This window comes from Saccopteryx leptura, chromosome 3, assembly GCF_036850995.1.
Source record: "Saccopteryx leptura isolate mSacLep1 chromosome 3, mSacLep1_pri_phased_curated, whole genome shotgun sequence".
NCBI classification, from domain to species: domain Eukaryota; kingdom Metazoa; phylum Chordata; class Mammalia; order Chiroptera; family Emballonuridae; genus Saccopteryx; species Saccopteryx leptura.
Window position 1 is genome coordinate 114,501,679 of NC_089505.1, and position 23,091 is coordinate 114,524,769.

General features: G+C 42.6%; 1 protein-coding gene across 4 annotated transcripts in view; it reads left to right on the plus strand.

The window, feature by feature from the left end:
• The first annotated feature begins 2,131 nt into the window (after positions 1–2,131).
• Positions 2,132–23,091, plus strand: part of CAP1 (cyclase associated actin cytoskeleton regulatory protein 1) — a 32,535-nt gene continuing 11,575 nt past the window's right edge. The window contains exons 1-4 of one of the 4 annotated variants that reach the window (XM_066375974.1): positions 2,132–2,311; positions 19,711–19,835; positions 20,454–20,554; positions 22,834–22,911. In XM_066375974.1, coding sequence (XP_066232071.1) covers positions 19,724–19,835; positions 20,454–20,554; positions 22,834–22,911 — 291 coding nt within the window. In that variant the 5' untranslated portion in view covers positions 2,132–2,311; positions 19,711–19,723. The remainder of the gene's footprint in view (positions 2,312–19,710; positions 19,836–20,453; positions 20,555–22,833; positions 22,912–23,091) is intronic. The other 3 variants (XM_066375975.1, XM_066375973.1, XM_066375972.1) reach the window with 3 other exon arrangements.

Sequence of the window (23,091 nt, forward strand, 5' to 3'; positions counted from 1 at the left end):
TCATATATTATTACCCCATTATATAGATGGAGAATTTTTTCCTTTCTTTCTTCCTTCTCCTTCCTGTTTCCTCTTCTCTCTACTCTAGTATGCATGTGTGGTCTTGGAATTTCCTGTCTCTGAGAAAGAGATTCAGAAGGGCTAAATGGAGAGGTGATTACAATGAGGGCCGCGGATGCTACTTGCTCTGAGTTGCACATAAATGAAGCACTCAAATATAACCTTTTGATGTTATGTCTAAATCAAGTCAAAATTTGTATGTGTGTGCTTCTGACATTGTTTTTTGGTAAACGTTATTTAAAATATACAATTTCTGTACAATATTGTCTTGTCATTTTTCTTTTTTGTGTTTTTTTTTTTTTTCTGAAATTGGAAACAGGGAGGCAGACAGACTCCCCCGCATGCGCCTGACCAGGGTCCACCCGGCATGCCCACCAGGGGGTGATGCTCTGCCCATCTGGGGCGTTGCTCTGTTGCAACCAGAGCCATTCTAGCGCCCGAGTGAGAGGCCATAGAGCCATCCTCAGCGCCCGGGCCAACTTTGCTCCAATGGAGCCATGGCTGTGGGAGGGGAAGAGAGAGACAGAAAGGACGGAGAGGGAGAGGGGTGGAGAAGCAGATGGGTGCTTCTCCTGTGTGCCCTGGCTGGGAATCGAACCTGGGACTCCTGCACGCCAGGCCGACGCTCTACCACTGAGCCAACTGGCCCAGGGCTTGTCATTTTTCTTTTAAACATACTGGGCATCATAAAATTTGGAAGAGGCCCAGGTTCAGATAAGTTAGGTACTGATAAAAGTCTGACCCTTTGTTAAGGGTCTAAGCCAGGCTTAGAACCCAGATGTCTCCTTATCCAAAGGACAGGTAAAACTGACTCAAAACTGCCCCAAATGATTCCACTATGGTTTATATATAGGTTAATAAGCTCATGGGACTTAAGACTCAGAGAGATGTGTTTCTTTCAAAAAGGTACAATAGTTCCTTTGTGACCGTGGCAAATAATTCAGCTTCCTCATTTGAAAACTGGAGGCCATAATGGCACCTACCGCAGAGTGTCCCTATTAGGATTAAATGAAAATGCACTTGAAGCATTCAGTACAGTCCTGGCATGTAGTCAGCGCACAGTGAATGGTAGTTCTTATTATAAGAACTTTATTTGTTGAATGAATGACTCTGGCATATAACATCTGCATTCAACTTGAAGCAACTTGTCATAGTTGTTCAATCGGAGGGATGGGAACTACAGCACTCGCTAATTTTTTCTGGAAATAAATCTGTGTGGGAGGATAATCACTGGTTGTTAAATGTGATCCTTGAGGCAACAAAGCACTGATCCCTGAACTGAGTGGCAGCTGGCTGGGCACGCCCAGCTCGGGGTGAGGCTGCTTCAGAAGCGGGTTTTAGTGGAGCGGAGCAGTTTCTCTAATTCTGCTCAATTATTCTCAGAGACCGCACCCTGCGCGCCGGGAGGAAGGACTCAAAAACCGCGGGGCGGAGGCTTCCGCGAGGCCCCAGACCTGACCATCTATGGTCAGAGCGCACCGAACAAACAGGAAATGGAGCGAGCTTCCACCTTCCAAGCCCGAGTAGCGCGAGTTTGGCAGCGGCGGACACGCCCAGAAACCCAGGACTGAGCCCACGCGCTCTCCCTTACCCTCTCCCCACACCCAGCCTCTGAGGGACACCCAGAGAACTCTGTCCAAGGGGGCCTTTTCAGGTCACAAATGGGGAAACCGAGGTAGCCACGCCCAGAGAGAGGCGGGGCTTCGTTTCTAACGCCACGCACAGTTGACAACCGCCGGGAACTCCGATCTCCAGAAAAACCTACCGCTTGGTCCCTCCAAGACTCCTTCTGGAATGCTGTGAAAAGACACTGGCCTTTGCCATTAAAACTAAACTAACAAGGAGAGTTGGCCACCCATCGGTCCTCCTTATCCCGAGGTCGTGCTTAGGCAGTAATTGTGTCCCTTCATTGGTCTGGGCGATTGCGGCTTCTACAGTTGAAAGGCGTGGCTAGCCTAGAGCACGCCCCACAATGTCGCTCCCATCTCGGGGCGGGCCTCCATTGCTTGTGCCCCCTGGGCTAGCGGGTACTCTCCCGGGCATGATGAGTAGGAAGTGGACTCACGAGCGGGGCGGTCGGACTTCTTCCCCGGCCCTCCTCTAGTCTGTCGTTTCAGCCGGCCGTTCACTTCCGGTGGGGGTGCCGCGCCCAGTGAGGGCCCGGAAGTGGGTCGCGCGAAGATTGCTGGGCGGTTCTTGCCGGAAGTGGAGAGCGGCTGTTCGCAGTCCCGAGGTGAGGCAGAACTCTGAGGTGAGCGTGCGCTGCCGGGAAGGGACGGGGGTCCTCTCCGCGGCCCACTGGTCCCTGGCGTTATTTAGTGGTCTATGTTTCTGACCTATGCGAGCGTGGTGAACCCTGCTGAGGGGCTTGGGGCGGAGGCCCCCAGGACGACCTGGAATCTTGGGTGCGGTCTCTTGAGATGGGGCCGGGGTGACCACCTGAGCCGGGCTGTCCTGGGGAGGCCTTTCCGCTGGATTTCTCAGTCTCGTTCATCAGCCTCAGCGGAAGCCTGATAGCTAAGGTGTCCTACCTGACAGGAACCTCCAAGACCTTAATAGTCTTCAACCATCTCGTCCCCATTGCACGAACGGGTAAATTGATCTGGGAGGCTGGTCTGCAGTCATCATATAGGGAGTGAGGGAAAGAATCGGAATCATGACTTAAATTACTTAAATCTAAGCCCAAGTCCTTTCCGCGTTCATTTCCCGGGAAACTCTGTCTTGAAGCGGTCTTCCTGTGATGTCTTCTCTTGAGCAGCGGCAAGTTAAAGACTGCTTGAACTTTTTATTTATTTATTTGTTTATTTATTTATTTGTTTTTGGATTGCCTGGGGAGTTTTTAAAAATAAGGGCAAGTCCTTGTATTTGCATTCAGTTCGTCTTCCCTTCCTCTACTCTGTTACTCTTATTCTTAAGAATCAAGTTAACTTTATTGAGGATGTTGCATCGTTCTCTTTCTGAAATCAGATGGCTCAGGTTTGGTCTTGTCTTATTGCTAAGTGTCTGTAGCCATAGATGCCTTATTTAACTTATTTGCACCTCATTTTTTTCTATATTAAAAAAAATGTTTATTTTAGAGAGAGAGGAAGGCAGAGAGAGAGACAGGAACATCAATCTTTTCCTGCATGTACCCCGACCAGGGATTGAATGAGCAACCTCTGCATTTTTGGGAGGATGCTCTAACCAACGGAGCTATCCCGCCAGGGCTCTTTTTCATCTTTTTAAGTGGCAAGCGCTATGCACCTCACAGAATTAAATTTAGTACAAATTGTGTTTATTCTATCTCAGGCATTCTGCCACATCCAGGAAATGCAGTTTTGAAACAACACCAGCTAGACACTGCCATCATGGAGCCAACAGTGTTTGCAGGGATGTTTAAAAAGTAAACATAAATACGATGAGTTTTAGGAAAGAACAGGGTGCTATGCAAGTATGTAACAGGGGCTCAGGAAAATCTCTTCTGCAGAAGCATAGTTTAAGTTGAATTTTGGAGGATGAATAAGAATAAGTTTGATGAAGAGAGGATGACAACCTTTTAAGACAAAAGTTAGAAGTGTGTCAGTTGAAGTTCTTTGTAAGGATCCTTGCTCAAGTGAAAAACAGCGCAGCCAAGTACATTCATCATTCGCCGATTATTTCTTGAGCCTTTAATATGTGTGAGGTACATATTAAATGAGGCACTTGGCCTTGGTAGCTAAGAATACAGTTGTTCTTATGGAGTGGAGGAGGAGACAGACAAGAAAGTGGGGATAGCTTACAATGTTATAGTGAGCACAAGGCTGAGACAGTAGAAGAGGAAAACCTGAGCCAGGTTTTCAGGCTTTGAGAAGAAAGTGGGAGGCCAACTCTTGCAGTACTTTTTTTTTTCTTTTGTGAGAGAGATGGGGGGGAGGGGGATAGGAAGGGAGGTAGATGAGAAGCATCAATTCGTAGTTGCAGCACTTTAGTTCATGATTTCTTCTCATACATCCCTTGATTGGGGGGGGGGCTTCAGAAGTAGATGCTGAGCCAGTGACCCCTTGCTCAAGCCAGCAACCATGGGGCCATATCTATGATCCCATGCTCAAGCCAGCAGCCCCGTGCTCAAGTTGGTGGGTGAGCCTGCACTCAAGATGGCAACCTAGAGGTTTCAAACCTGGGACCTCAGTGTCCCAGGTTGATGCTCTGTCTGCTGTGCCACCACTGGTCAGGCTTGCAGGACTTATTTACTGCGGTGAATCTGGAAAAGGGATTTCCATGCAAAGAGTACAAGTGCAAGGACATGGAGGTCTGGACATGTGAAAGACCATGACTAGTACATTGTGACTGGAATTCTAATAATGCTTGAAGAAGAGGAGAGAATTGGAAATGGTGAGGTCAAATATGAAAGACCTTGTAAACCATGCTGAGGAATTTGGATCTGACCCTGAAATCTGTGGGGAGGCTTTGAGGATTTTATTTAGGAAAATGATGTGGTTGGATTTGTTTCGGGAAGTTCAGTCAAGTGGGAAGAGAAATGATGAGGAAGTAGACTGGTGTTTGGAAGTATTGCCATAATCATGACTTGAACTAAAACAGTGACTTTGGGAAGGAGAGGAGGAACCAGATTTGAGCAGTATTAAAAAGATGGAATCCATAGAACTGGAGGCTGATTGTTTATGGGAATGAGGAAATATGAGTAGTCTAGGATGATTGCCTGGTTTTCTGGCTTAGGGAACTGGGTGGTACCATTCACCAGGATAGGTAATGTGAGAGGGAGGGGTGAGTTGGGGAAGTGGCATGGAAAGAAAATTAATTTTGGACATACTAAGTTCGGGGTGTTTGCAGCACATGCAAGCAAAAGAAGCAGCAAGAGCAAAGATGTGAAGGCAGGAAAGGGTTGACGTTGTTCAGTGAGGTACTGGAACCTGGAGTTTATGGCAGAAGACCAGAAAGAAGTAGATGCCTGCCAGGTTATGAATGGTTTTTGATGCCTTGTTTAAAGCATTTATATTTTATTCTGTAGTTGGCAGTTTGCTTATTATTTGAGTTCCTGCAGTCCAACATAAAGAAATTTCTATAGCCCTGACTAGGCAGTGGTGCAGTGGATAGAGCATCAGCTGGGATGCAGAGGACTTGGGTTTGAAACCCTGAGGTTGCTGGCTTGAGCGCAGCATCACTGGCTTGAGCATGGAATCATAGACAAAACCCCATGGCTGCTGGCTTGAGGCCAGAGGTTACTGGCTTGAAGACCAAGGTTGCTGGCTTGAGCAAGGGGTCACTAGCTCTGCTGAAGCCCCCCAGTCAAGGGACATGTGAGAAAGCAATCAATGAACAACTAAGGTGCTGCAACAAAGTATTGATGCTTCTCATATCTCTCCCTTCCTGTTTGTCTATCCCTGTCTATCCCCCACACACACACACACAAAAAAAAAAAGAGACAGAAATTTCTATAGGCATTTCCTGCCTTTTTCTTCCCCCAAAATACTTGAACAATCAGGTGAACATAATTTATGTCTCAGAGAAGTTTAAATAAAATGGTAGCAGTGAAAGTACTTTGTGAAGCACAGCTTGTCATGCAGACTGAGAGTGGTGGTATTGTTAAGATTTGGTGAGTGTATTTTTGCCTTGAGGAGGTTAGCTGTTCAGTTTGTAAAATGTTGTATCCAACACGAGGGGATTTTTTTCTCATCCCTTTTCTTTTATACATACATTTGTTTAGTTGTAATTATTTTTTTAACCAGGGACTCTTTTAAAAGTAACTTCCTTCTTTTAGTTTTCTGTGAAGCATTATGAGTCAGAAATTCATTTTACTTAAAACAAGCAAATGCATTGAAAGTTGAACCTTCTGGTTTGAAGTTTAATCCCAAGATTTGAAATCTGAGGATTGTTAAGCCATATCTTACCCAGTCCTAATGGTTATTCCTTTGAATTGTCATCATCAGTTTTTTTCCTTTACTTTCTGCTACTTGGGTTTGTTTCCTATACTTCATCTCTACCACAATGAGACTAATCTTAAAAAGAAACCATTTTCATCTCATTACTCTTCATATTCCCATTGTCTTCATTGGATGTTGTTGTTTGACATTCTAAATTAGAAAGGCCTAAACTCTACCACATTAGTATTTTATTTGTACCTCTTGTGCTTCCCTTTTGCTCATTACCATTAGGACAGGGTTTTTCAACTTTGGCACAGTTGACATTTTGGGCCAGAGAATTTTTTGTTGTGGGGTTATCCTGTGTGTTATAGGATTTTAGCAATATCCTGGGCCTCTACTCGTTAGATGCCAGTACCACTTCCTCAATTGTGACAACCAGAAATGTTTCCAGACATTTCCAAATGTTTCTTGGAGGACAGAATTGTTCCTGATTGAGAACCACTGCATTCAAAAGTATCACAGCTATCATTGTACAATGTCTTATTGTTCCAACTAATTTCTCTGAGGGTGGGCTCCATGGCCATGCTTAGGACAGTATATGGTACCCTGTAATGAATGAATCATGTGTTTCATCAAGACCTCAAGAATTATTGTTTATTCAAGGAATTCCTGGGTAGTCTTTGAAGGACTTGACATTTTGATTTGTTTTCTTCATCAGAGGATGATCTTAATAGAGAAATGCTATTGATCAGGGCATTCACTAGACTAGAGGAAAGCTTGTGTTAATTGACAGTGCAAGCTGAGAGATTTTTACAGGGTGAGGCACAAGTAGTTTTACAGATGTGAGTACATGAAAGAGTTTATTCTTGTATTATTTATTATTGTATTATTTTCCATATAAACAATTATAAACTTACTTTTGCCCCATCCTATATATTGAGAATATATAAATTTCTGTTTTTTCATGTTGCCTGCATATAGACAGCTTGGTTTAGAGGACAAGGATTATCATCATTTATTTTAATTTTTTAAATTGATTTTAGAGAGACAGAGAGAGTAAAGGAGAGAGAGAGAATTCATTTGTTGTTCCACTTAGTTGTGCATTCATTGGTCACTTCCTGTATGTGCTGTGACTCAGGATCAAACCTGAAACCTTCATGCTTTGGGATGACACTCTGACCGACTGAGCTAACTGGCCAGGGCATATTATCATTTATTTTAAACTGCATATAGTTTATGATGTTGTATTCAATGCTTATTTTTATTTATTAGATCATTATAGTTTTACCATCTTTAATGCAGCTACAGCATTCACCATGAAATTTTTTTCTTGATATACTATCATATAAGCCTATAAAAAGAATCATAGCCCTGGCCGGTTGGCTCAGCGGTAGAGCGTCGGCCTAGCGTGCGGAGGACCCAGGTTCGATTCCTGGCCAGGGCACACAGGAGAAGCGCCCATTTGCTTCTCCACCCCTCCGCCACACTTTCCTCTCTGTCTCTCTCTTCCCCTCCCGCAGCCAAGGCTCCATTGGAGCAAAGATGGCCCGGGCGCTGGGGATGGCTCTGTGGCCTCTGCCTCAGGCGCTAGAGTGGCTCTGGTCGCAATATGGCGACGCCCAGGATGGGCAGAGCATCGCCCCATGGTGGGCGTGCCGGGTGGATCCCGGTCTGGCGCATGCGGGAGTCTGTCTGACTGTCTCTCCCCGTTTCCAGCTTCAGAAAAATGAAAAAAAAAAAAAAAAGAATCATAGCTCTAAAATATTTCTCATGTACAACACAGCTTTGTTTGCCTTGAAGTATTACCAAACCTGTCATGTAAAACTTTTCCATCCAATTGGAAAATAGTTATAGTTGAAATGTTCCATGGAAGGAATGAGCTTGCTTTTTTTGTTTGTTTTCTTATTTTTTCCTCCAGAGGTCATAAAAATTCCTGTACTTAAGTTAATTATAGACTTATAGTCACAGATCTTTTCATACATCTAATTGTAGCTGAATCGTGGCTAGGGACAGTTGGCATCCTTGAATCTATCTTTATGCATGAGAATGGGAAATGTTCTGTTTAAAGCAACTGCCCAGCTGAAATCAGCCAATGCAGTTTTTCCTTATACAATGTCAAAGGTGCTTGCTAAATGCTCTTATGCGGTTAGTCTTCATAATATTCCTTGAATATAAGAGAAAGAGTGAGAGAAAGAGAGCCTGACCAGGCTGTGGCACAGTGGATAGAATGTGGGCCTAGGACACCGAGGACCCAGGTTCGAAACCCTGAGGTTGCCGGCTTGAGCGCAGGCTCATCTGGCTTGAATGCAGGGTTGCTCTCTTGAGCCTGGGATCATAGACATGACTCTGTGGTCGCTGCCTTGAGCCCAAAGGTTGCTGGCTTGAAGCCCAACGTCGCTGGCTTGAGCAAGGGGTCACTGGCTCAGCTGGACCCCACACACACACCAAGGCATCAATGAGCAACTAAAGTGCTGCAGCAAGTTGATGCTTCTCCTTTCCCTTCCTTTTGTCTGTCTGCCTCTCTCTTGCTAAAGAGAGAGAGAGAGAGAAACCCATTTCTACAGTTACCTGTTTGCTGTTGGCTGTTGAAACAGTTCCCAAGTCTGACTTCAGCTTGTACACTACTACTAGCTTTCCTTACTCCTGGAGTTTGAGATAGAGGACCATGTTAAGGAGGGAACAGGAGACAGGTGCTGATACTGAATTGGATTCTTTCCCTCCCTAGAAGATAGTCCTTTCTTTCTCTTAATCTAAGCCTCAGATGGCAGTGACTCAGGCACTAAAATGTCATTGGTTTCATCAGTGAAACCAAATGCTTGGGGAAGAACACTGGCTCCTGATTTGGGTTAGATTTAGATGGCATCTTTACTGGGGCAAAGTGGTGTCTGTCTGTTCTTTGGTTTCTGGGTTAAAACAGACAACTTGTAAGTATCTGTTAGCATGTCTAGGTTTTGCTTTGTGGCTGAAGTGTTAGAGCCTAGTGATGAGAATTTCTATATTGTTAGAAGTAGAACTAACGCCTTATAACATTGTTAAAGTTTGGAAAATAGAGGGGCAAATTGTCCAAAACCCCATCACTCTGATGTGACAAATACTTTAAATTTTGTGTTTTCTTCAAGTCTTTTTCTACAGTGCATTTAACTATTGTGCTATAATTGGAAGTCTAAGCTAACATTTTAGTGAGCATCTTCCCACCTATCATTTTTCCCACATTAGGATTACTTTCTTAGGATAACATCTCAGAAAGAGAATTACAAAGTCAAGGCCAAGAGAAGTATTTTGAAGCAGATCAGTTGTACTACTATAGTACCATGTTTCCCCGAAAATAAGACAGTGTCTTATATTAATTTTTGCTTCTAAAGATGAGCCAGGTCTTATTTTCAGGGGATGTCTTATTTTTCCATGAACAAGAATTCACATTTATTGTTGAACAAAAAAATCATTTTATTAATATACTGGAGTCATGTCATCACAAACATCAGCATAACCAGCCAAACTCTGAATTCCATCAAGAATTTCTTGTGACTCTATTTCTTTCTTTTTTTTTTAATTTTAAATTTTATTTATTCATTTTAGAGAGGAGAGAGAAGGTAGAGAGGGAGAGAGAGAGGAGAGAGAGAGACAGAGAGAGAAGGTGGGGAGGAGCTGGAAGCATCAACTCCCATATGTGCCTTGACCAGGCAAGCCTAGGGTTTCGAACCGGCGACCTCAGCATTTCCAGGTCGATGCTTTATCCACTGCGCCACCACAGGTCAGGCAGTGACTCTATTTCCATGTACAACAATCTACTCTGTTTTCCCGAAAATAAGACAGTGTCTTGTATTAATTTTCGTCCCCTGAAGACGCACTAGGTCTTATTTTCAGGGGAGGCCTTATATTTCTAAGCTTGAAAAAAAATGCACTAGGTCTCATTTTGGGGGAAACGGTATTCAGGCTGACTTGTATAGTTTCTTTCTTTTCAATTTCATTTTAAGTTAGGACTTAGAGAAACAACTATCAGACAAAGTAGAAAACATTTTCAGCATAGCAACTTCCTACTCAAGTAGAAATTCATATCACTGGCTTAATTGCCTGATGAAATGAGACAAGAACTGCAGGAGTAACCTAGTTCCATTTACTTTTGAACGACTTCCTTGAATAGAAGGAATTGGGTTGTTTGAATTGTTAGAATGATGAGTATGAAGCAGCTTTAACAGGTGTCCCTAACCATTTCTGATTTTTTCAGACCACAGAAGAAATTGCTAGAGAATCAAGGTTCTAGGTTTTTTTTTGCTCTGCGTGATATCCCTCCAAGAGCCTACCCATTTTTGTGACTTCATGACATTTCTTTGCCAATAACTTGCAGATATTGATCTCCTGCCTTGATCTTCTTCAAGCTTTATTTCTAACCAGTTACTAGACATTTCTTATTAGAAGCTTCATCTCTTCTCACTCTGCATATCCAAAACTGACCTCATCTTTTGCCTAACTGGAACACTGCAGAACATGTTTCTGCCCATATGTCATTATTCTCGTAGGCGACTGGATTTACAACTCTGAAGTCATCTTGGACTCTCTTCTCTGAATGCTGCTGTATACTCAATAGTCAGTGCTACACAGTTATTACTTGTTCTGTGTTTAATGCACACTTGTTTTGTGTGATCTCCAAGGGCAAACCAAGATCAGTGGGTGGAAGTTGCAGGGAAGCCAATTTTGCCTCCATATAAGGAAGAACTTCTAAATATTTTGAGCAGTATGAATGCAGTGGGCTGCTTCCAGAAGTCTTGGGTTCTCCATACTGAAGGTATTTGAACAGAGGCTACCTGACTAATTGCTGGGAATGTTGAAAAGACTCTTCTGGCATCAGATGGGAGTTTTTACAAGATGATTCTAGACTCTCTCCTAATCTTGAAAGCCAGTGATTCAGTGCGTTTTGTTTCTCCTTGTGGATTCCCTTAGGTCAGAAAAACTGTTTTACCATTTTATTTCCACAGCACTTAATTTAGGTGCTGGTCACTTAGTTGCCTAAAACTGATCGTTTGTAGGTTAATTGATTCTCTTCATTTGGTTTCTATATCTGGTTAGACACTAGATGTGGATTTTTAACTTTGAAATATAAAAATAATATTTTGTAGTTGCTTTATTTTATAGCTAGATGAATAATGGCTTTCACCCTTAGACCCTAATATCTTTCCTTTTTTCCAAATCCCATTCTGTTTATCAGACAGTATTTGTGAAATTTTGTTTATTTTGTTATTCCATCAGTCAGAATCCTTGAATGGTTTTACACTTATCACATCAAATTCAAATACTGCCTAGCTTTTCCGTGCCCTCCATAACCTAGCTTGACTTTCTTATTCAGCCTCTTTTTTCATACTTAAAGCTGCATGATCTATGTGGGCTAACCTACTCATATTTGCTGTATATAGCCTCCTGGTTCTCTCCTCTTGCTTCTGATTACTCTGGAATGTCTTCCCTTTTTTCTTTTATCTTTTCTATCAAGATGACCCACTTCCTTCCTAAAACTAGATTACTACCTTCAGTCCTCAGTGATTTCTTCTGAGCTGTCAGACTACATAATTAATTATTCAGTAGAATTCAGAATCTTACAACATTCTAAAGAAAAAGCTTTAGTATAAAGGCTGGTACTTTGCCTGACCTGTGGTGGCGCAGTGGATAGAGCATTGACTTGGAATGCTGAGGTTGCCGGTTCGAAACCCTGGACTTGCCTAGTCAAGGCACATGCCAGAACCCTGGGCTTGCCTGGTCAAGACACAGGCAAGAAGCAACTAGCAGTTGATGGTTCCCGTTCCTCCCAATCCCACCTCCCTCTCCCTCTCTCTCTCTCTCTCTCTCTCTCTCTCTCTCTCTCTTCCCCTCCCTTTTCTCTAAAATTAATAAATAAAATCTTAAAAATAAGTAAACATAAAAATAAAGGCTGATACTTTAACTTTCCTTGATCCAAGTGAAGTTAGACAATCTCTGATAGAACTTTTAAAAATATAGGCTTCAGTCTTTATTACATTGACATTTCATGTGCATTGTCCTTCCCAGTAAAAATGAAAGCTTCTGGAGGGCAGAGACTATATGTCTTCTATTTCTTCAGTAGCTGCCACAGTGCTAAGCACCTTCATTTTATGAGCATCTCTTCTGTGTGCCAGGTTGTTCTGGGTGCTGTGAACTAATGGGCTGGAGTTGAGGAAAGAGACCTGATACATATCCATCCTCCTGAAGGCCTCTATTCTAGTACACAGTATGCAGTGGTAACATTTTACATTTGATCTGCATTTTAAGGCTCCCAAAGTAAGTACTCCTCTATAAAATGTACTCCTTTGAGCCTGACTGGTGGTGGTACAGTGGATAGAGTGTCAATCTGGGACGCTGAGGTCCCAGATTCAAAACACCAAGGTCACAGGCTTGAGCCCAAGGTCACAGGCTTGAGCAAGTGGTCGCTGACTCAGCTTGAGCCTCTCTACACCCAGTCAAGGCACATATGAGAAGCATTCAGTGAACAACAAAAGTGACGCAACTACTAATTGATTCTTCCCATCATTTTTCCTTCTTTGCTCACTCTCTCTGTCTCTTTTGCAAAAAATAAATAAAATATACTTCCTCAATTTTTTAAAATTTAATTTTATTGATTTTAGAAAGAGAGAAAGAAAGACAGACAGAAATATTAATCTGTCTCTGTATGTGTCCTGACTGGAGATTGAACCAGCAACCTTTGCATATCCAGATGATGGTCTAACCATCCAAGCTCTCTAGCCATAGTCTTAAAAGAAGCAACAAATTGGTAATATATAGCACAGCCATTAGGGAGTTTATTTTCCTATAGAATCAGTTTGAAGATCTCTATAGCAAGGTGGTTTGTGCCCAAGAAGGCAGCATTTTGAAAGATTGGGGTGTTTGTAAGATCCTAAAACAGATGAGCCAAAAAGGAAAAAGGGGGAAAATACTTTTCCCCAGACTTATCAGAGAGAGGAGATAGCCCAACTTGTGTTTATTTATTTATCCGCCCCTACTGCCACCCAGGAACTCTTACCAAACCCCACTATTTATAGTGCCTAGTACACTTATAGTATGGGAATTACAAAGACAAGACATGGTTCCTCACAATGGTTGGAGGAAAATTACCTGTTGACTATTAAATAAGTTGTTATTTTAAATTTTATTTTATTGATTAATTTGAGAGGGAGAGAGAGACATTGATTTGTTATTTTACTTAGTTGTGCATTTATTTGGTTGATTGTTATGTGTGCCCTAACTGGGGGGTTGAACCCGCAACCCTAGCATATGGGAACAACACTCTAACCAACTGTGCTACCTGGCCAGTGCTTAAATAAATGAGTTGAAACCTGTGTGTTAAATGTGTGGTAGAGATAAGTGCATGCGGTTCCAGTATGTGGGAGTACATACTGGAAATGCTTCTTGGAGAGGTGATACCTTAGATAAGACTTAATGGACAATAGGAATTCTGAAGAGGGGGCAGATTGGAAGGAAAAGCATGCCACACTTCCTGGAAAAGGGCAATACCTTAGCTGAGACTTAAAAGGCAGTAGGAGTTCTGCTATAGGGCTGACTGGGAAGAAAAAGTAACCAAGCAAATATAGCATTATAAAGGCTCAGAAGTGAGAGATAGTATGACTGTCTGGAAAATGCAAGTAGTCCTGTATTACTGTAGTGTGCTGAGAAAAGGTGTGGCAAGAGATTAAACTGGATGAGTAGTAGGTGACAAAGCAGGACCAGATTATGGAAATCTTGTTTGGACTTTACTCTGAATGCCCTGGGTAGTATTGAATAGTATTAAATAAAAGACTGTCATATTTGCATTAAGAAGGATCGCTGTGGTAATATGGAGACTGGATAAATAGAGTGTATTACTGGAATTAGGAGGACTGGTGGGGAGGTTATTGCAGTAATCTAGCAAAAGTCAAAGACTGAATTTTTGTCAAAATGAAGGCAAGGGTAATTATAAAGGAGATTTGGAAGATGGAGACTGTGGGTTTTGAAAACTGATTAGATTTGGGGAGTAAGGAAGAAGATAATTTAGTTAACATTTATGGAATCCTTGTTAGTTTTTAGGACTGAGCCAGCTACCTCTACATTTTTTGTTTTTTCAAATACAAGCAAAAGTTTATTTAGAAAGTCAAAGCAGTGGAAGAAGGGAGCCAGCTGGACTGTGTGGGCTCAGGAAACAGTTACAGAGGCAAAAGACCCTTGGAGCTTAGGAAAAAGAAAGGCAGAGAGAAGGAAAGGTATGGGCAAACTGCAAGGAGAGAGAGCTCAGGTATTTCCTCTTGATTCTCACTGCAGCCCCTTGGATTTTGTACTGTTGTCTCCATTACACAGATAAGGAAGATGAGGCTCAGAAAGTTTGATAACACAGTCACAGAGCCAAGTAGTGCTGTTATTCAAACCCCAATCTGTCTGACTTCTCTAAAGACAATACTGTTGTTTGTTTTTGTTTTTTTGGTTGTTTTATTTGACAGAGAGTCAGAGAGAGGGACAGATAGGGACAGACAGACAGGAAGGAAAAGAGATAAGAAGCATCAATTCTTTGTTGCGGCACCTTAGTTGTTCAGTGATTGCTTTCTCGTATGTGCCTTGACCAGGGAGGGTGCTACAGCAGAGCAAGTGACCCCTTGCTCAAGCCAGTGACCTTTGGGCTCAAGCCAGCAACCATGGGGTCATGTCTATGATCCTGTACTCAAGCTGAATGAGCCTTTGCTCAGGCCGGTGACCTTGGGGCTCGGGGTTTTTAACCTGGGTCCTCCACATCCCAGTCTGATGCTCTTTCCACTGCGCCTCCACCCTGTCAGGCTAAAGATAATACTCTTAATCTGCTATACTTTATTGCCTAACTCAATGGTCCCCAACCCCCGGGCCGTGGAGCGGTACCGGTCCACAGAGAAAGAATGAATAACTTACATTATTTCCGTTTTATTTATATTTAAGTCTGAACGATGTTTTATTTTTTAAAAATGACTAGATTCCCTCTGTTACATCCGTCTAAGACTCACTCTTGACACTTGTCTTGGTCACGTGATACATTTATCCATCCCATCCTAAAGGCCGGTCCGTGAAAATATTTTCTGACATTAAACTGGTCCGTGGCCCAAAAAAGGTTGGGGACCACTGGCCTAATGGTTACCAGGTTACTAGCTTGGTCAATCAGGTGATTCCTGAGACAGTGTGGGTGGGAAAGATGATACGTTCTCTTTTTCACATTTCAGCTTGAGATGCCTTTGGGATATCCAAGTAAAGATGTCTAGGAGGAAGCTGGATCTAAAATTCTGAATCCCAGAGAATGGCCTGCACTGGATATGCTGCTCAGGGAGTTCTTAGTCTGTAGCTGGTTGTGGTTGTACTACATGGCAAGCCAGCTGGCTGGTACTCTGATAATGGTAGTGGAAAGCTTGGGAGTGGACATGACCACCTAAAGAATGTGAATGTGTGCATAGACAGTGAGACAAGGTGTATCTTTGGTCCCTTCAGTTCTGGATGTTCTTTCCCATATCATCTCACATTTCATTCTACCCCCACCAAAAACAAAAAACTATGTACTGTTTCATATTTGGTTAGTGGTAGAATGAGATCAGTTATAAAGGATTGCTGTATTGCCCTTTTCATTCTGCTTAAGTTAGACAGCAGAACTGTAGCTTGTTTAGGAAAGCTTACAAGTGAAATAGGGGAGCCAAATGTCAAGAAGCTACATTAAGCTTTTAAGATCCGTAAGTGTTCACCAACCCTGGCAGTCTTTGGAGACACTTGTACTGTTTCCATGTTAACACTGGTCTCAACTTGTAGATGAAGGGAACATGTTTTAGAATGGATGGTATCTGTTAATGGAAGATAGCTTGGGGGTTTATTACTTTTGCTGCCTTTTCCCTTTGGATTTACTGAATGTGATAAATTATATGTGCCTGTCCCTGGACAGTATGCACAATGGGCGCCAGTTCAGGAACTCAAGTGATTGGTAGCATAACATGAGGAAGACAATATCAGCTACTTCGAGCCTTCTCCATTTGAGAGTAGAGTAGAGAGCTGGAGGCTTCTGCTGCATCTCTAGGCCAGGGAATGGAAAGGTTTATTTGGTTCGCATTCTTACTTTTTTCTTTGATTCTCTTTTAAATAACATTCTCTGGCAAGTCACTGGACCCAGAGACACCAGAGTCCATACACAGAAAAGAATGGACAGGGATACTTTATCTTGTGGGCTGCTTATCTCTTCCACAGGTAGGACAATGTGTTGAGATATTCTGGCATGTCATCTTTGGGAGAATTGTAATTGCTGTGGTCATTTTAGGCAGCTTCAAAGCAGTCGAGTTCATTGGCTTCAGTTACCTGAACTATTTAATGCTTTGAAATGGAATCTCTCCAAGTCAAGGCTTTGATTGAAATTTCACTGATTTTTATGAGATCACTTATGGTCTCAAGCATTTTGTGTATATTGATAACATTTTTTTAAAGGTAAGGTATATGTTTTTATTTTCTTTTTTTTTTGAGAGGTGGGGACACAGAGAGAGGAGAGAGATGAGAAGCAGCAACTCATAGTTCCTTCACTTGAGTGGTTCATTGATTGCTTCTTTTATATGCCTTGACCAGAGTGCTCAAGCCAAGCCAGTGACCCTGTGCTCGAGCCAGCAACTCCACGCTCAAGCTGACAAGCCCGTGCTCTAGCTGGCGACCTCAGGGTTTCAAACTGGGGACCTCAGCATCCCGGTTGACACTCTATCCACTGCACCACCACTGGTCAAGCTATTGATAATATACTGCTCTCAAAAATTAGGGGATATTTTATCACTTCGTATTCATTTTTGAAATATTCCCTAATTTTTGTGAGCAATATATTTAACACTTATTTATGTGTATAGGATGGACAACTTTCAGAATATTTATCCCTTTGGAGTTTTGGGATGTTATACTTCAGATTCATTAACTTCACTATTTATTTTTTCTTCTTCTTCAGTGAGAAGTGGGGAGGCAGAGAGACAGACTCCTGCATGCGCCCCAACCAGAATCCACCTGGCAAGCCCCCTACCAGATGATACTCTGCCCATCTGGGACAGATGCTCTGTTGCTTGGCATCCAAGCTATTTTAGTATCTGAGGGGAAGCCATGGAGCCATCCTCCTTGTCCAGGGCCAACTTACTGCAACTGAGCCATGACTGTAGGAGAGGAAGAGAGAGAGAGAAGGGTGAAGGGGAGGGGTGGAGAAGCAGATGGTTTCTTCTCCTGTGTGCCCTGACCAGGAATCAAACCCCAGACATTCATATGCCAGGCTGACACTCTACCACTGAGCCAACTGGCCAGGGCTTTTTTTTTTTTAAGTGAGGGTAGGAGAGAAGGAAAGACAGACAGGAAGGGAGAGAGATGAGAAGCATCAACTCATAGTTGCAGCACCTTATATGTGCCTTGACTGGGGAACTCCAGCTGAGCCAGTGACCCCTTGCACAGCCGGCAACCCCACTCTCAAGCTGGGTGAACCGTGATCAAGCTGTCGACCTCGGATTTTCGAACCTTGGTCCTCAGCGTTCCAGGCCAAGGTTCTGTCCATTGTGCCACCACCTGGTCAGGCAACTTCATAAATATTTATTGAACACCTTCTACCTGTCAAGTAGTGGTCTAGATAGTAGAGCATAATAGGAAACAAGTCAGAGAAGGTCCCTTCTCTGGTGGAGCATGCTTTCTTTAGGATATTAGACATTGAATGAGGCTAGTTTAGATAAATTAGTACTTATAAAAGATCTGTAAGAATTTGTAAGAATGGATTTGTCTGTTCTTCACATGATAAATATCCTATTCATATCTTGGTTTTAGTCATTCATATGCAGACAGCAAGAAGTTGTAGGAAAAAATACTGAACTTAGTGAGTACTGGCTTCCCTATTATCTTGTCATGTGACTATAGGCAAGTCATTTAACTTTTTTTAAAAATTATTTTTATTTAGTTATTCATTTTAGAGAAGATAGATAGAGAGAGAGAGAGAGTTAGAGAGACAGAAGGGGGGGGGGGGAGCAGGAATCATCAACTCCCATATGTGCCTTGACCAGACAAGCCCAGGGTTTTGAACCGGCGACCTCAGAGTTCCAGGTCAACACTTGATCCACTGTGCCACCACAGGTCAGGCCACTAAGTCATTTAACTTTACTGGAATTAAGTTTTCAGTGGGTGGCTCAGTGAATAGAGCATTGTCCAAGCACGCCGAGGTCACAGGTTGATCCCTGGTCAGGGCATGTATGAGAAGCAATCAATGAGTGCACAAGTAAATGAAACAACTAAATGGAACAACGAGTTGATGCTTCTTTTTTCCTTCCCCTCCCCCCTTCTCTCAAATCAATGGAAAAATTAAAAAGAAAAAAGTTTCTTATCTTTAATGAGAGTGTAATAATTTTTTCATTCCTGAATAGTTGGAAGGCACAAACTAAGATAATGTATGTGACTATACTTTGTAAATTCTAAATTTTGTCGTAATATACCCTATTTCCCCGAAAATAAGATATCTCCCCAAAATAAGACCTAGTGCAATTTTTTTTTTTTATACAGGGACAGAGATAGTCAGCGATAGGGATAGATTGGGACAGACAGACAGAAACGAGAGAGATGAGAAGCATCAATCATCAGTTTTTCATTTTGACACCTTAATTGTTCATTGAGCCTGACCAGGCGGTGGAGCAGTGGATAGAGCGTCGGACTGGGATGCAGAGGACCCAGGTTCGAGACCCTGAGGTCGCCAGCTTGAGTGCGGGCTCATCTGGTTTGAGCAAAGCTCACCAGCTTGGACCCAAGGTCGCTGGCTCAAGCAAGGGGTTACTCAGTCTGCTGAAGGTCCACGGTCAAAGCACATATGAGAAAGCAATCAATGAACAACTAAGGTGTCGCAACGCACAATGAAAAACTAGTGATTGATGCTTCTTATCTCTCCATTCCTGTCTGTCTGTCCCTGTCTATCCCTCTCTCTGACTCTGACTCTCTCTGTAAAAAAATAAAAAAATAAAAGGGACATTTCATAATTGTTCATTGATTGCTTTCACATATGTGCCTTGACCACGGGCCTTCAGCAGACCAAGTAACCCCTTGCTTGAGCCAGCGACCTTGGGTCCAAGCTGGTGAGCTTTTGCTCCAACCAGATGGGCCCGCAGTCAAGCTGGTGACCTCGGAGTCTCGAACCTGGGTCCTCCGAATATCAGTCCCATGCTCTATCCACTGTGCCACTGCCTGGTTAGGCAAGACCTAGTGCAGTTTTTTTCAAACTTAGAAATATAAGGCCTCCCCTGAAAATAAGACCTAGTGCATCTTTATGAGCAAAAATTAATACAAGACACTGTCTTATTTTCGGGGAAACAGTAGGTTGCTGTACATGGAAATAGAGTCACAAGAAATTCTTGATGGAATTCAGAGTTTGGCTGTTTATGTTGATGTTTGTGATGACATGACTCCAGTATATTAATAAATGTTGATTTTTTTGTTCAACAATAAATGTGAATTCTTGTTCATGGAAAAATAAGACATCCTCTGAAAATAAGACGTAGCACGTCTTTAGGAGAAAAGTTAATATAAGACCCTGTATTATTTTGGGGGAAACACGGTAAATATTCAGTAAGTATTTGAGTGAGTCAACATTTGCTTTCAGTGAACTTCTTTTCCTGGGTAGTTCTTGCTTAATGAGGTCTTTATGATTTTGCAAATATGCTAGGTTACATTTTAATCTTATTTTATTATTAAATGATTCTGTTCCTCAGAATTGGCATCCTCTCCACCCCCCAAGAGTATTATGTCTCTTCTCCTTAGGTACTTTGTAATAATAAAACAAATGACATTTGATCTGTTTTAGCAGGTGGTGCATTATGGCTGATATGCAAAATCTGGTAGAAAGATTGGAGAGGGCTGTGGGCCGCCTGGAGGCCGTATCCCATGCCTCTGACATGCACTGTGGGTATGGAGGCAATACTCCGCAAGGTAAGCAGTAATACATACTGCCCAGCCGACTACTTTGAAGACTCAGTGTCTTGGCCTGTAATTTTTCTCTCACAGTGTATTCTCTCCTTTGGAGCTAACTTTCCAAAATGCTTAATCTAGAAAGTTCATTGCCTGTAATTTATATTGCTGTAAACAGATAAGGGAGGAAGTGACTTGTGCAGGGAGGCCTGTGGTTAAGTTATTTTAATGCAAGAACTTCCTGCTTGTGTGCTATTTCCTGTTCTTTCTTTAGCAAAATGACTCCAGTGTGAGACAGATGACAAGTAATATTAAAATTTTCTTTCTCAAAATGTTTGGAAAATTGGCCGGTTTGCATGTGCACCAGTTGACTCATAGAATATTAGAGGCAAAAGGAACTTTAAGGGGTCATTTTGTTTATTTTCATTTTATACATAAAATTAAGCTCAGAGGAAAAATGACTTAGTCAAGGTAACACAGCCAGTTAGTGTTGGTATTGGTTTTGGATCCCAGGTTTCCTGATTCATGTTCTAGTATTCTATTTATGGTATAACCTTGCCTCTACACTTGCATATGGAAGTGCCTTTTAACAAACAGTTTTTTGATGCATGACATTTGTGGTGTGTCTGTCTTCATCAGGAGCAGTTCCCTATGTGCAAGCATTCGACTCACTGCTTGCTGGTCCTGTGGCGGAGTACCTGAAGATCAGTAAAGAGATTGGAGGAGATGTGCAGAAACATGTAAGGATGTTCTGCCCTTTTTTCCCTCTTTTAAGGCTTTCGTCAAATCCTATTCATTCTTGTTTTAAGAGCCCCTTGCAAGTCTCCTGGTTCTTTTCTGGCTAAGTTCAGCTTGGAGTTCAGTCCAGGCACTGGAACCATTCCTTAAATTTTTTTAGACCTCCTGCTTTTATCACTTACTCTGTATAAGCTTATTTTATACAGATAACTTGCTTGGTGCATAAAATATGTTCGCTTCGTCTTTGTAGTGAGACCTGCTACCAGTCTCATCACAACATGTTATATAACCAAGCTTAGGGTGGCTTATTCAAAAGAGCCATTATCATGACTTAGCAGTTATAAAACTATGCTTGATAGTTTTTGGTTATGCTAATGTGAGTTATTTTCACACTTATCCCACAGCAAGAATATGAAGTAGGCAATGACAGATGCCTCGCCACCCACCTCCCTTCATGTGCTGCCACCTACATCGTCACCCCCCCCCCCCCACGCACATAGATATATTTGGTCTCTCTCTTTGGGACCCATAATCTTCCAGCTAGTCTCCTCAGTGATTCATTGTAAACAGTAACCATGTTTAAGATCGTACTGACCCTTCAGTAGGACTGGCTGCTTGATCTTTGGAACATCTATTTTGAGCCTTTTATGTACTTACCATCTGTTGGCAGTGGTGTTAACTCTACAGAGTGGGACTAGGACTTACATAGGGGTGTTGGGGGCTTGTATTTTTACTGTTATGCACTCTGTAACATTTGAAAAAATTTTTAAATGTGTATCACTTTTATATATATTTTAAAAATGAAATCTAGAAGAAATAGGTTATCTTATTTAAGTTTTTATATTTTAATTGTGCTATATATAGTCCCATGATTCTTAAATTCTTTTTGACCATGACTCTGAATAAGAAAATACATATTTGCCCTGGCCGGTTGGCTCAGTGGTAGAGCGTCGGCCTGGCGTGCAGAAGTCCCGGGTTCAATTCCCGACCAGGGCACACAGGAGAAGCGCCCATCTGCTTCTCCACCCCTACCCCTCTCCTTCCTCTCTGTCTCTTTCTTCCCCTCCCGCAGCGAGGCTCCATTGGAGCAAAGATGGCCCGGGCGCTGGGGATGGCTCCTTGGACTCTGCCCCAGGCGCTGGAGTGGCTCTGGTCACAACAGAGCGATGCCCCGGAGGGGCAGAGCATCGCCCCCTGGTAGGCAGAGTGTCACCCCCTGGTGGGCGTGCCGGGTGGATCCCGGTTGGGCGCATGCGGGGAGTCTGACTGTCTCTCCCCATTTCCAGCTTCAGAAAAAAAAAAAAATACATATTTGTAACAAATATGTTTCACAAAATAATATTTACACTACTTGTACAGCACTTATTTTTTAAGTGAGAGGAAAGAAGATAGGCAGACTCGCACATGTACCCTGACTGGGATCCGCATGGTGACCCTTGTCTGGGGCTGATGCTCTGCCCATCTAGGGCTGTGCTCACAACCAAGATATTTTTAGTGCCTGAGGGGAGGCTCCATGGAGCCATCCTCAGTGCTCTGGGCCAGTGAACTTGAACCAATTGAGCCATGGCTGTGGGAGGAGAAGAAAGAAGAGGGAGGGTAAGGGTGGAGAAACCGATGGTTACCTCTCCTGTGTGCCCTGACCAGGAATTGAACCTGGGACTTCCACATGCCAGGTTGATGCTCTACCATTGGAGCCAACTAGCCAGGGCCTGTTCTGAACTTTAAAAAATTTTTTCTTTGGGAAATAATTTCAAGCTGATGTACTACACTTACTGTTTTATTTTGTTCTATTTCATTTAATAAAGTACTGGTTATGACTCACTAAGTTGATCTGATTAATTACCTATGAACGGATCATGATCCAGTTTGAGAAATGGTTTCAACTTAAAGGTGTAAATACCTTGAGCATTTTAGGGATAAATTTAGGGCTTTGCTTTTATTCCTACCTCTGCTTTTTGAGAAAAGAGGTGTTTTTTTGTTTGTTTGTTTTTTCAGTTAACTTCCTAGCACACTGTATTGTGCAGTTTCTAACTTGATTTCATCTAAGGGTAGCCCTGATTATCGTAATTTCCTGGATATGCATCCCTGATGAGTTTCAACAGGAATCGTGGTACATGTAACTCTACTATCAGTCCCTAGAATCTGGAATACCTGAGGAGAGCAATGTGAGGTGCCTGGGTTGCTACCAAAGTACATGGATGTGGAGGTTTCAGGTTTTTCTTATCAGGACCTCTCCCGTTGTAATGTGTCATCGATAGCTGATTCTTTTCCTTTCCGGCAGGCGGAGATGGTCCATACAGGTCTGAAGTTGGAGCGAGCTCTCTTGGTTACAGCCTCACAGTGCCAGCAGCCAGCAGGTGTAAGTTCACTACTAGTTGGTTTTGTTTTGGTTTGATGCTCAGGGGAGGTTTAGAGGTTTCTGCTGAGCTATCACAACATACTAAAATAAACCTACCTGACTCATGTACTATATGATCACACCAATTTCCAGAAGTAGAGTCATTTAAAGTGCCATTCTGGGAAGGTGCTATTGGGTGTT